This window comes from Echinops telfairi, unplaced genomic scaffold (assembly GCF_000313985.2).
Source record: "Echinops telfairi isolate 266 unplaced genomic scaffold, ASM31398v2 ScPeMD7_2291;HRSCAF=2852, whole genome shotgun sequence".
Classification (NCBI taxonomy): domain Eukaryota; kingdom Metazoa; phylum Chordata; class Mammalia; order Afrosoricida; family Tenrecidae; genus Echinops; species Echinops telfairi.
Window position 1 is genome coordinate 3,277,046 of NW_022106189.1, and position 12,453 is coordinate 3,289,498.

General features: G+C 52.2%; 1 protein-coding gene across 1 annotated transcript; it reads left to right on the forward strand.

The window, feature by feature from the left end:
- Positions 1 to 1,029: 1,029 nt before the first annotated feature.
- On the forward strand, positions 1,030 to 8,253 carry TSHZ3 (teashirt zinc finger homeobox 3). Its single transcript, XM_004704709.3, has 3 exons — positions 1,030 to 1,041; positions 2,424 to 2,496; positions 3,407 to 8,253. Exons 1-3 carry the CDS (start codon positions 1,030 to 1,032, stop codon positions 6,601 to 6,603), a joined length of 3,282 nt encoding a protein of 1,093 aa, XP_004704766.2. The 3' UTR covers positions 6,604 to 8,253.
- Positions 8,254 to 12,453: the final 4,200 nt, after the last annotated feature.

Sequence of the window (12,453 nt, forward strand, 5' to 3'; positions counted from 1 at the left end):
CATTTTCTTTGCTCCACCTCATGGTGGGTGACCCCCTGTCCACCAGAGCCACACACCGCCTGGCCTGGCCCCTCCTTCCCCATGTGGGTCAGCTCAAGACTGTGTTTTGGGTGCCTTCCAACCTGGGGGGGGGGGGTCATCTTCCAGCACAAAGACCACATTGTTTTGCAACACCTCTATGCTCTGGACTCCAAGGCCCTGCTGTCAGGCCTGGCGCTTGAGCAGGCCTGGGGGTCAATATAGTTGGTGAGGTTGCTACCTGAGACCATAACCCCTATAGCTGTCCCATCCCCTCTATAACCCCAGCCATCTGCTGCCACCCCACAGGCCAGGGAGGTCCCACAGGAGCCAGAGACCACTGCAGGTCTTAGAGGACTTGGAACCCACGGCAGAGAGCTTGGAGAGGAACTGCTGCTCAGAAGGTTCCAGCAGTCGTGGGGCAGGGACAAGAGCAGCCAGCTTCTGCTGAAGCCTTTTGTCCCACGTTATCCCGAGCATCTTCCCACACAGGACCTGGTCGCTCTGGGTGGGCACTTGAGTAGAGGGAGCAGCAGCAGCAACCTCTCCTGCCTGCCCCGCCCTGCTGGGCCCCCTGCTCCTTCCACATCTGCCCCAGGCACAACTGTTTGCAAAGAACAGTGGTGGGAAAGACCGGGCGAGAGGCCTTTGGGAGAACCGGCTGCCTCGGCTGTGCACCTGGCAGACATGCATGGCTCTGCGGGCTGGGTGCTGCACATGGGGAGGAAACCCAGGTTCATGTGAAACATGTTTGGACAGTTGATATTTCACTAGTCTTGTGAATGCAGGATGCCGGATAACAGAATGGTCAGTGAGTGAGGAGCCCGTATGGGGGGTGCAATCCTGCTGAAAAGCGTGGAGTGCATCCTGGCTGCCACACCCTGCTCATCAGTTCTCCATGTATGTTGCGAGTGGAGGAAGGGTGTTGAGGGACAGTGAGATATAGCTGGATTTTGTGTATTTTTCTTCCCTGTTACTTAACCAGGTGGGGTAGTGGTGACTTGTGGGACCATGATCCAGAAGGTGAGCAGTTTGAAACCAGTAGCCGATCTGAGGGAGAAAGATGGGGCTTTCTCTGCCCGTGAACAGTTATACAGGGGCAGTTCGACAGCCCAGTTAAACAGGCCTGTCCTATGAGTCAGCATTGACTCGATGGCAATGAGGGTTGGCTTTTGATTCCCGTACCAGCACGACATTCTTATTCTTCATCGGGGCATGCCATTTCTAAGTGCATGATCTCAAACTGCTGATTCGCCCCAGCACTTCCAGCCTCAGTGGATGTGAGCAGCACCCTTCCCCGCGGCTGCTGGTATATGGCATTGCCTGGCTCTTGCATCATAATTCACACAGGAATGGAAATCTTCCCACCTCTGCCCTGGGTGGCAGAAAAGGGGGTGCACCCACTAGCTGAAAGGTTGATGGTTCCAAACCACCGGGAGGTGCCTCAGAGCACAGGCCTGGCAGTCTGCTTCTGAAGGGGAAGCAGTTCCAGCTAGGTCCACGCATGGGGTCACCAGGAGATAGCATCAACGCCATGGCAACCACCACCAACATCCTGATGTGAATGCAGGTGCCTGGGAAACTCCTCTAGCCAAGTTGAAATAGCATCACTGTTGGGATCACTCTGCAGCATGTCAGCTCGTAAACTTAGTGCTCCAAGGGGGAGGATTCAGCGGGAGAGAATCGCACTCCATCCAGAAGAAGAACTCGGAGGAACAACAATCCCTTTGGCTAAACCACCCATTCCGATCCAGCTGATCCCAACCCATAACAGAGGGACACTGCTCCTATGGGGTGTCCAAGAGTGTCAGTCCCAACACGTGCGGATAGCCTCGTCTTTTCCCCCAGAGCAGCTGGGGGCTGTGAGTGCAGCCCAGCACTTAACCCATTGTGCCACTAGGGTGCCTTCATTTGGCTAACAGGAGTCTAACTTATTTGAGCCACTTTAGGGAAGTTTTGTTTCTGGTGTCAGACTAACCTGGGGCAAGCAAAGGAACCATCTTTACAGTTATGAGCGTGCGTGTTACCAGCAAACTCAGCTTTTATGTTCTAAGTTGTTTGTTTTAGCTTCTCCTTTTTGGAAACGACCTTGCAATTAAGCATGTACGGGTCTTTTGAAACAAACAGGTATTCAGGAACGGACACAAGCAAAAGCCACTCTCCCCCCCTTCTCCGAGGACTTAAAAGCATTCTGGGCCACAAGGCTGGCCATGCCTGCTTGTCCGTAGGAGGACCACCCAAATGACTGTGTGAGACCAGCTCCCAGAAGGATAAGCTGAGTCACGAGGGAATGCGAGGGAATGGGGCAATAAAAAGTCCTTTCCCTCTCTCCTGGTCGCATGAGCAGTCTCACAGTTTGGTGTCTCCTGAAGCCTTAGCGACTTGCGCCTGCTCTCCACCCACAGAGGAAGTGCTCCCTGGCTCCATTGCTCCCGGAAAGACAGGATCCCTGGTGGATGCCCATGGAGCTTATGCAGAGTAAATATTGACAAAGTAGTCTAAAGAGCAAACACTTTGACATTTGTAAGGCCTCTGTAAGGTCTTGTATATATTTATATAGCCAGATGAGCTCCGCATACCAATTCTCCTCAACTTGCTCTAGCTCAATTCTGCATGAATCGCATATATTGGGGGTGAGGGTGGGGGAATGGGCATTTGGGGGACTGGGGCCAGGGCAGGGGTTGTCCTCCTGGGACTTGGCTCAGGCACACATCCTCGAGGCTTTTCACAAGAACCTGCTCCTCCAGCCGGAAGAAAGAGGAAAAAAAAAAAGAAGCCAGCAGACCTGGTTGCCCCCTCCCCCCTCACACACATACCCGGATTGTCATTGATAGACTTTCTTTTTACTTTGTGAACATTTTATTGATGTTTTTGTACTTTATATTTATTAAAGATTGAGTCTCAAAAAATGTAATGAGTAAAAAATGCTTGCTTAATTTAAATTGTGAATCTGTCTGTTAAGAAATGCATTAGGGGTAGGAGAAGCATAAGACATATTAATTGACAGACAGGAACTGCTGTCTCTAAGGTTGATACAAGTAATTTATTACTTTAGAAATGAATGCCACCTCCAGAATGTGCTTCATTAATTTCAAATTTAGTTTTAATTTCAAGCTGTTGCCCCTTGAGAAGAATAAGGTGGCAAATTATGTTTGAAGAGCAGATTTTTTTTTTTGCTCCAAAGAAACACCACATTTTAACTATTTAATTTTACAAATAAATGTGCCTGTCTACAATTTTTCGTGGGAGCGGAGAAAATACCGTAGGTAAGATGAACACTTACTAATGGTATCCCCCCCCCTTCCTTTTTTCATTTCCTCTCTCTCTCCCTCCCTCCCTCTCTGCCTTCCTGCCTGCCCGCCTGATCTCCCACCTGTTCCCACGGCAGCCTATGTTTCAGATGAGCTCAAGGCTGCTGCCCTGGTGGATGAAGACGTAGACCCGGAGGAGAACCCGGCCGATGGAGAGCCCGCGGCCAAATACGCGTGTCCGGAGAAGGAGCTCGGCAAGCCCTGCTCCAGTTACCAGAACTCCCCGGCGGCCGAGTTTTCCAGCCACGAGATGGACAGTGAGTCGCACACCAGTGAGACCAGTGACCGCATGGCTGACTTTGAGAGCGGCTCCATCAAGAATGAAGAGGAGGCGAAGGAGGTCACGGTGCCCCTGGAAGACACCACCGTGTCGGACAGCTTGGAGCAGATGAAGGCCGTGTACAACAACTTCCTCTCCAACTCCTACTGGTCCAACCTCAACCTCAACCTGCACCCGCCCTCGTCCGAGAAGAACAACAACGGCAGCAGCAGCAGCAGCAGCAGCAGTAGCAGCAGCTGTGGCAGCGGCAGCTTCGACTGGCACCAGAGCGCCATGGCCAAGACGCTGCAGCAGGTGTCCCAGAGCCGCCTGCTGCCCGAGCCCAGCCTGTTCAGCACCGTGCAGCTGTACCGGCAGAGCAGCAAGCTCTACGGCTCCATCTTCACCGGGGCCAGCAAGTTCCGCTGCAAGGACTGCAGCGCAGCCTACGACACGCTGGTGGAGCTGACGGTGCACATGAACGAGACCGGCCACTACCGAGACGACAACCACGAGACCGATAACAACAACCCCAAGCGCTGGTCCAAGCCGCGCAAGCGCTCCTTGCTGGAGATGGAGGGGAAGGAAGATGCCCAGAAGGTGTTGAAGTGCATGTACTGCGGCCACTCCTTTGAGTCCCTCCAGGACTTGAGTGTCCATATGATCAAAACAAAACACTACCAAAAAGTGCCTCTGAAGGAACCCGTCACCCCCGTCGCCGCCAAAATCCTCCCAGCCTCGCGGAAGAAAGCGCTGCTGGAGCTGGAGCTCCCCAGCTCGCCGGACTCCACCGGCGGCACCCCCAAGGCTGCGCTGGCTGACACCACGGACGCGCTGCAGAAGAATGCCAACCCGTACATCACCCCGAACAACCGCTATGGCCACCAGAACGGGGCCAGCTACGCCTGGCACTTCGAGGCCCGCAAGTCCCAGATCCTGAAGTGCATGGAGTGCGGCAGCTCCCACGACACCCTGCAGGAGCTCACGGCCCACATGATGGTGACCGGCCACTTCATCAAGGTCACCAACTCTGCCATGAAGAAGGGGAAGCCCATCATGGAGACACCCATCACGCCCACCATCACGACCCTGATTGACGAGAAGGTTCAGTCGGTGCCCCTGGCGGCCACCACCTTCACGTCCCCCTCCAACACACCTTCCAGCGTCTCCCCGAAACTGAACGTGGAGGTCAAGAAGGAGGTGGACAAGGAGAAAGTCGTCAACGACGAGAAGCCCAAGGAAAAGGAGAAGGCCGGCGAGGAAGAGGAGAAGTATGACATCTCTTCCAAATACCATTACTTGACCGAAAACGACTTAGAGGAGAGTCCCAAGGGGGGACTCGATATCCTGAAGTCCTTAGAAAACACCGTGACATCAGCAATCAACAAGGCGCAGAATGGCACCCCCAGCTGGGGGGGCTACCCCAGCATCCATGCCGCCTACCAGCTCCCCAACATGATGAAGCTGTCGCTGGGCGCCTCGGGGAAAAGCACGGCCCTCAAGCCCATGTTTGCCACCAGCGACACCGTGTCTCCCACCAAGAGCCAGCCGCTGGTCTCGCCAGCCAGCAGCCAGACCTCCCCCATGCCCAAGACCAACTTCCACGCCATGGAGGAGCTGGTGAAAAAGGTCACGGAGAAAGTCGCCAAAGCCGAGGAGAAGATGAAGGAGCCGGAGGGCAAGCTGTCCCCGCCCAAGCGGGCCACCCCTTCCCCATGCAGCAGCGAAGTTAGCGAGCCCATCAAGATGGAAGCCCCCGGCGACGGGGGCTTCCACAGCCAGGAGAGCAGCCCCAGGCCCCAGCAGGACGGGGGCAAGGAGGGGAGCCCACCGGCCGAGCCAGCGGAGAACGGCAAGGAGCTGAGGAAGCCCCTGAGTAGCAGCACCGCCATCATCACTGACCACCCGCCAGAGCAGCCTTTCGTCAACCCGCTGAGCGCCCTCCAGTCGGTCATGAACATCCACCTGGGCAAGGCTGCCAAGCCCTCCCTGCCCGCCCTGGACCCCATGAGCATGCTCTTCAAGATGAGCAATAGCTTGGCGGAGAAGGCGGCCGTCGCCACCCCCCCACCCCTCCAGTCCAAGAAGGTGGACCACTTGGACCGCTATTTCTACCACGTCAACAACGACCAGCCCATCGACTTGACGAAAGGGAAGGGTGACAAAGGGTGCTCTTTGGGTTCAGTGCTTTTGTCGCCCACGTCCGCATCCCCGGCAACCTCCTCATCCACGGTGACAACGGCGAAGACATCTGCCGTCGTATCATTCATGTCAAACTCGCCGCTCCGCGAGAATGCCTTGTCAGATATCTCTGACATGCTCAAGAACTTGACAGAGAGCCACACGTCAAAATCCTCCACTCCTTCCAGCGTCTCCGAGAAGTCTGACATTGACGGGGCCACCTTGGAGGAGGCCGAGGAGGCGACGCCCGCGCAGAAGAGGAAGGGCCGCCAGTCAAACTGGAACCCCCAGCACCTGCTGATCCTGCAGGCCCAGTTTGCCGCCAGCCTGCGGCAGACCTCCGAGGGCAAGTACATCATGTCCGACCTGAGCCCCCAGGAGCGGATGCACATCTCCAGGTTCACGGGTCTCTCCATGACCACCATCAGCCACTGGCTGGCCAATGTGAAGTACCAGCTCCGAAGGACAGGTGGAACAAAGTTCCTCAAAAACCTGGACACTGGCCACCCCGTGTTCTTTTGTAACGACTGCGCATCACAAATCAGGACCCCTTCCACGTACATCAGTCATCTCGAGTCTCACCTGGGCTTCCGCCTGCGGGACCTGTCCAAACTGTCCACCGAACAGATTAACAATCAAATAGCACAAACCAAGTCCCCCTCAGAAAAATTGGTGACGTCCTCCCCCGAGGAGGACCTGGGGACCTCCTACCAGTGCAAGCTGTGCAATCGGACCTTTGCGAGCAAGCACGCCGTCAAACTCCACCTTAGCAAAACCCACGGGAAGTCCCCAGAAGACCACCTCCTGTACGTGTCCGAGCTGGAGAAGCAGTAGCGTTGGCTTTTGACGGGAGGGACTCTTCCTTTGCTTTGAGGGAAGCCCGGGCAGGCACTTCCGGGCCCCCTCCGTCTTGTTCTTGGCACATGTTCTTATTTTAACCGCAGAGCACCAGCCTGGGCCGGACCGTTTTGTATACGTGTACAGTGTTTCATAGAGGTGCATCATCAGCTGTTGTGACTGGTAAAACTATGAAGGTTAAAATGCAGTGGTAAAGTGTTTGGGACTTTGTGTAAATGGGATTTAGTCGTAAGCATCGCTCTGGTGCTTCAAGCTGCATGCGTTAACAGACAGTTTAAGCATTTATAACGAACCCGGGCACACTTCCTCCACGCGGCCGGGTGTGCTAGGCCTCCTCACCCTTTCGTCTTCAGCCCTGAGTACTTTGAAGCACTTTTGCATTAATTTGGTTATAAAATGAAATACTAATAATGTATGAAGCTCTGTTTTTTAAACTCCTCTACCAGCTTAGTTATAATGAATAATATGAACCTCCACTTATGCAGGTCTGCAGGGGTATTACACGCCTTGAAATTTAAAAGAATATTATTTTCACATTGAAACATAGATGTATATATTGTATAGATTTCAGACTCTCTTATGAAAGAAAAAATGTGATTGTGATTAAATGACCAGTTTCTTTCTTTTCTTTTTCTCCCCTCCCCCTGCATTTATACCAACCGTGTTTTATGTACCTACTATGCTCTGGGCATATGCTGTGCCTCTGTATAGTGTATATTTTGTTGTTTTTGTTTCTTGTTGTTGTTTTTTTTAAGGTCTATGGGTTTTGTCTTTGTTTGTTTCTTTTGTTTTTTTTACAAGCAAACATTGTAAATTATACAGAAGATACCACAGATAGCATTTATAAAGTATACAGAAACATTATCCGAAAGCAAAGTATGATCGTTTGTTTTGCGATACAGTACATCTATATTGATAGAGGCTCATGTTTAAATTATGCATATTTATTAGCACTGCATTGCCATTTGTTCCGAGCAGTCTGGGTGAAGGCGGCTCAGAACGAAATGCAGCCGCCGCAGAGGCAGCCGAACCACGTTGCACACAGTCTTTCAAGTTAGAAATCAGAGTGCATTCAAAATTAGCTCAGTGCTCAAAGGGTTAAGCTAATTTGAAAAGGAGAAGAAAAAAGAACCCAAAAAAGGGCAAAAAAGAAAAAGAACTTGTACTGTATTTCCTAAACATTGATAAAAAAGTAATACTTTGCTTAAAAGTTATGGGGCATTCTGTGATCCCACCCCTTCCACTTATTTATGAACCCTCTTGGTTGCCGTTCCGTGTGGTTGGATACCTTCTTATTTCCATTGGTAACTTTCTGTTTTGTTCTTCCTAATGATTCTCCTAAGATCCCACACTGCAGCTTCATCGGTAGGCTTCTCTGAAAGGTAACCCGTGGTTACCGGCTCTCCCAGCAATTCTGTTCGCCTCCATTTTTGGCAGTTAATTTGCAGAAGTAACTGACAGCTGACACCATCTGAGAACCTATGTATAAAATATTGGCATGTAAACAGCACAGACACTGTAACACACGCTGTGCCCTGTTTTGTTGTTGACAATGAAGCACCGTTATGTGACTCTTCATATAACCCTTTTTTCTACGGCAGCATTAAAATTGTCTTTTTGCTATAATTTTGGTGTTGCGTTCACAATTATGTCTGAAATGTGCTACGACTAACGAGCACATTAAAATGGAATTGTGTGCGAGCTGTTTATGACTGAGTCGGTGCTCTGTCTGCCAGGTGCTGGCAGCCGGCACCGGGCTTAAATCAGGCGCGGTGGAGTGAACTTTGGCGTGTGGTGAGCAGGGAGCATTTACTCGGGGGTGGCGCCAACAGAATGCTCCCCTGGAAGGAGAAGCAACAAGAGCAAACCTGGCATGCAAAAGCCGGGCGGGAATCCGCATGAGGTCAGAGCCTCCCTCGATGAGTGACATCATAATACACTGCAGTGGGTGTCCTCCCCTGGAGAGGGTCAGGTGGGTGGGGGTCGGTCCCCCTCTGGTGAGGCTGTAGGGAGAAGTCAGGGGTCTGAAGTAGGTAGAGGGGCCCGAGGGAGGAAGAGCAGTCTTTGGAACGGTTTGCCCTGGGTGAGGGCTTCCTGTACACTGGGGTTTCCCACAGCAGACCAGGGCGCCGAGCTGGGTAGACGGACTTTGGGGTCCCAGACTCTCGGAGAGCGGCCACAGATAACAAGGGAGGGGGCTGGACCCCTAGGCAGGGGATGGGGAGAGCATTTATATGATAATCACAAGCTTTTATTAGCCCTGGCAAATCATGCCAGCAAAACACTGGGCACATCATGTGAAATTGTAAAATACCTTTATTACTATATTCAAACCACTCGTAGTTAGGCAGAATTGTACCTCCTAACCTAGAATTATGCAAATGAGAGCTGTATTACATCCCTGTATTACAGAAAACACCTCAACTCTAAAAAAGAAAAAAAAATTTAAATACGCTTTTATTAAAAATTTAAATTAAGCCCTTTCAGAGATGTTCAGTAACACGCCTACGTGTTTCTCTCGTTCTTCCCCACCCTTTTTGTCAAAATGATTCCCAAATTCCCATCGGCTTGGTTCTCTTTCAGCCATCCATCACTCTCCGGGGAATGACAGACAACCTCTCCGGAGTTTAAAACCTGGTTTAGGGCGAGTCATGGCCTCACCTGGTGAGGAGGGCACCCAGGTGGTGTGGAAGGGGGTTCTCCTCTGGGCTCCTGGGCATACCCCATCTCCTCTGGGCCCAGCGTGGGCACCCTCTGGTCACCCCTGGTCCTGTTGACCTAGGGGAGCCCGCTCCCTGGAGCCTGGCCCAGGGGACGGAGACACCCTCCCCCTGTGCCTCCCGCATCTCCACATCCTGAAGCCCAGATTCCCACTCTTGAATTTTTCACAGGTTAAATATAGCATCGGTTTATTAGAATCCAAAGTCCTGTGTCGAACAGATTAAACTGACAACACTTCCATCACCACAAGGCCCATGTGGCTGGAAGGGAGGTGGGGGGTGGGGGGTGCGAGTGATGGCAGGAACCCCCCCCCCCTTTACAGTTTGGGAGACAAACCTGACACCCTGCCCATCTCCTCGTCACCCCACCTTCAGGAGGATCCTTGGGAGTTTTCAATTTGGGGTGGCTGTGAGGATTTGCAGCCAAGGTGGGTGGTAGGTTAAATGTCTCGCCTAGCACTGGGAGTCAGAGGGGCAGCCAGGAAAGGAGTGCTCACATTCACATTCCCTCGGGAGTGGAGGGTCCAGACGACACCTGCCCATCCCCTTTGACACAGGCAGCCCCTAAGCTGTGCAGAATGGGGGACATGCTGGTTAGGGCCTCACCCCCTCAGTCCTGCAAGGCCACTTTGCTCTGGAGTTCACGGAACAAACCCTCCTGTGATTGAGAAGCCGGCCAGTGTCCAATGAGGTGACGTGTATCGCCCAGATGGCCTGGGATGCCATGGGCAGACTCAAACCACGTCCCAAGTCTAACGGAGATACGGACCAGTTCTCCTCGAAGCTAACAGAGCACTGCGGTCAGCCCAGCTGAGGCTCTAGACCAGTGCTTCTCAACCTTCCTCATGCCGTGACCCTTTAATACAGTTCCTCCTTTTGTGGTGACCCCCCAGCCATAAAATTATTTTTGTTGCTACTTCATAACTGTCATTTTGCTACTGTTATTAATTGGGCGACCCCTGTGAAGGGGCTGTTTGATCCCCCAAAGGGGTCGTGACCCACAGGTTGAGAACTGCTGCTCTAGACAGTGCCAGCGAGGAGAAGGTGTTGAGAAGTGAGGGAGGCTTGAATCTCAGGTGTGCAGGTGACCCCGACCTCACCCTGCCCAAGCCCAGGCTGCTTGCCGCCCACTGTAGATCTTCCAGCCATCACATTTACGCAGTATCTTAAAATAACATTTGTGATAAATGTGCAATTTAACTAATTTATGGTGCTATGATGTGCTCAGGGCTACATGCAAGATGAAAATCTTAAATGGAGCCTGAACAGCTCACTTCACAACAAGAAATCAATATGCCACATCTTAGCTCTGCGCTGCAGTCCACAGTTAGCAAAAATATCCATGATGTAGCTTTAAATTTATCAGCAAGAATTCTATAATTAACCCGCCTCTTACATGGGAGTTGGCGAGGTTGGCGACAACAAGGCCTCGCATCTCCGGGTATCTTGGTTCCCTTTGCACTCGGCGAAAGGAAAAGGGAAATATTGAGACCCACCCATCGTGCCCAGGGTGCCGCAGTGCGGCCAGGGGTGGACTGCGTGCAGGGTAGTGCGCTGCACACAGACCTCCCGCATGGGCAGACCACTCCAGCAAGATGGGCTTCAGCCCCTGGCTCCTGACCACCTACTTGTTCCCCAAACTTGGTGACAACATATTTAAAAGGTAAAAGAAGGCTGGACATCCTGCGCAGCCATGGGGAAAGCTAAGTTCCGTTTGGAGGAAGTGGACCTCTGAAGAAAGAGGAGAGAGAGAGAGCCGAGCCAGTGGGAAGCCAGGCTGCCTTTAATAAGTCCTGCATTAAAACGCTTGTCTCCAGAGTTGGCTGCGTGATTTAATAAATAAATGAATAAATAAATGAACTTTTTGATTTCTTCGAATTCTTCTGCGGCCGTTCTTCTGCCATTGGAAAATTGCAACCGCTTTGCCCTTGGCTGATGGTTTTTGCACAAAATTAATGCACTTTGTACGACAGGCAGCCACCCTACACACACACACACTCACCCCCCACACCACTCTTTAAAAATAAATACCTTAAAATAATACCTATTATCCTGCGAGCTAATGGAGAAATTACCACTGTTACGCTGCCCGAGCCAGTTCTTTTGGTAGTAAAAACACTAGCCTGGATTCCCCCAGGATTTATCAGTAAGCACGAGTCATCGCCTTTGGCACACGGAAATCTGAAAGTGCATTTCTCTTTGCACCTACGTGCCAGCCGATCCTCTGGCCTTCAGCTGACCTCGGAGAAAATGACAGAGGTTCTGGAAAAAGGTACCTCCGAGTGCTCCCCCTTCTCAACTCCTGAGGGCACTGGCCTTTCCAGACATGCCACAGTTCGCCCCTGGGTGTACTGCTTCCCCGAGGGGAGAGATTTCGCCTCTGTTCATGAGCTGCGACCGTGTGCAAGTTGGCAGCTCCCAGGGGCGTGCCGAGGACTGAGGAGACTCTGGTCTTATGTTCTCTGCTCACCGGTGGGACTCCTCAAGCCTGAGGTAGGTTGCTGTTTGACGGGCAGGAGCCATTTTCTTGTCCCCAAGAACTTGGTAAGAGGTGCCTCTATCGGCACCCTAGACAAACAGCCCCAAAGACTTCCGACTGCTGAGCACCTCAGACCATGCCCCTGGCTCTGCCCAGACAGTGGACTTGCCAAGCTATGGGTCAGCAGCCTGATAGTCCAGGGGCTGCACAGGTGGGCTGATGGTGGCTGAGGCCACTTCTCAGGACAGCAGTGACCTTAGACCTCCAAGTCCAGCATCTGGGTGTCCCCGCTCTGGTCTCAGGGGCTAGGTATATTCAATGTTCAGTCTAAGGCCGGAAGATCAGAGGAGCTGTGTTCCTGTGGCTTTTGTGTAATGGCATGTACTCCTACATCCTCCATCAATCATCCCTGAGGGTAATGATGGTAATCAAGGTGACCCCACTCCAGAGATGAACATCTTCAATTAGCTCACTCAGGAATTTGGATCCACCCTCATTTACTGCCATGGCAGCACCACTAGCCACCGGGCTACCTCAATTTCAAGTACCTCAGGATGACAACTTGAGCCCCTTGGACATGCTGGCTGCATTTTCAGTGCTCAGTAGCCACTCTGTGGGTGGGTGTGG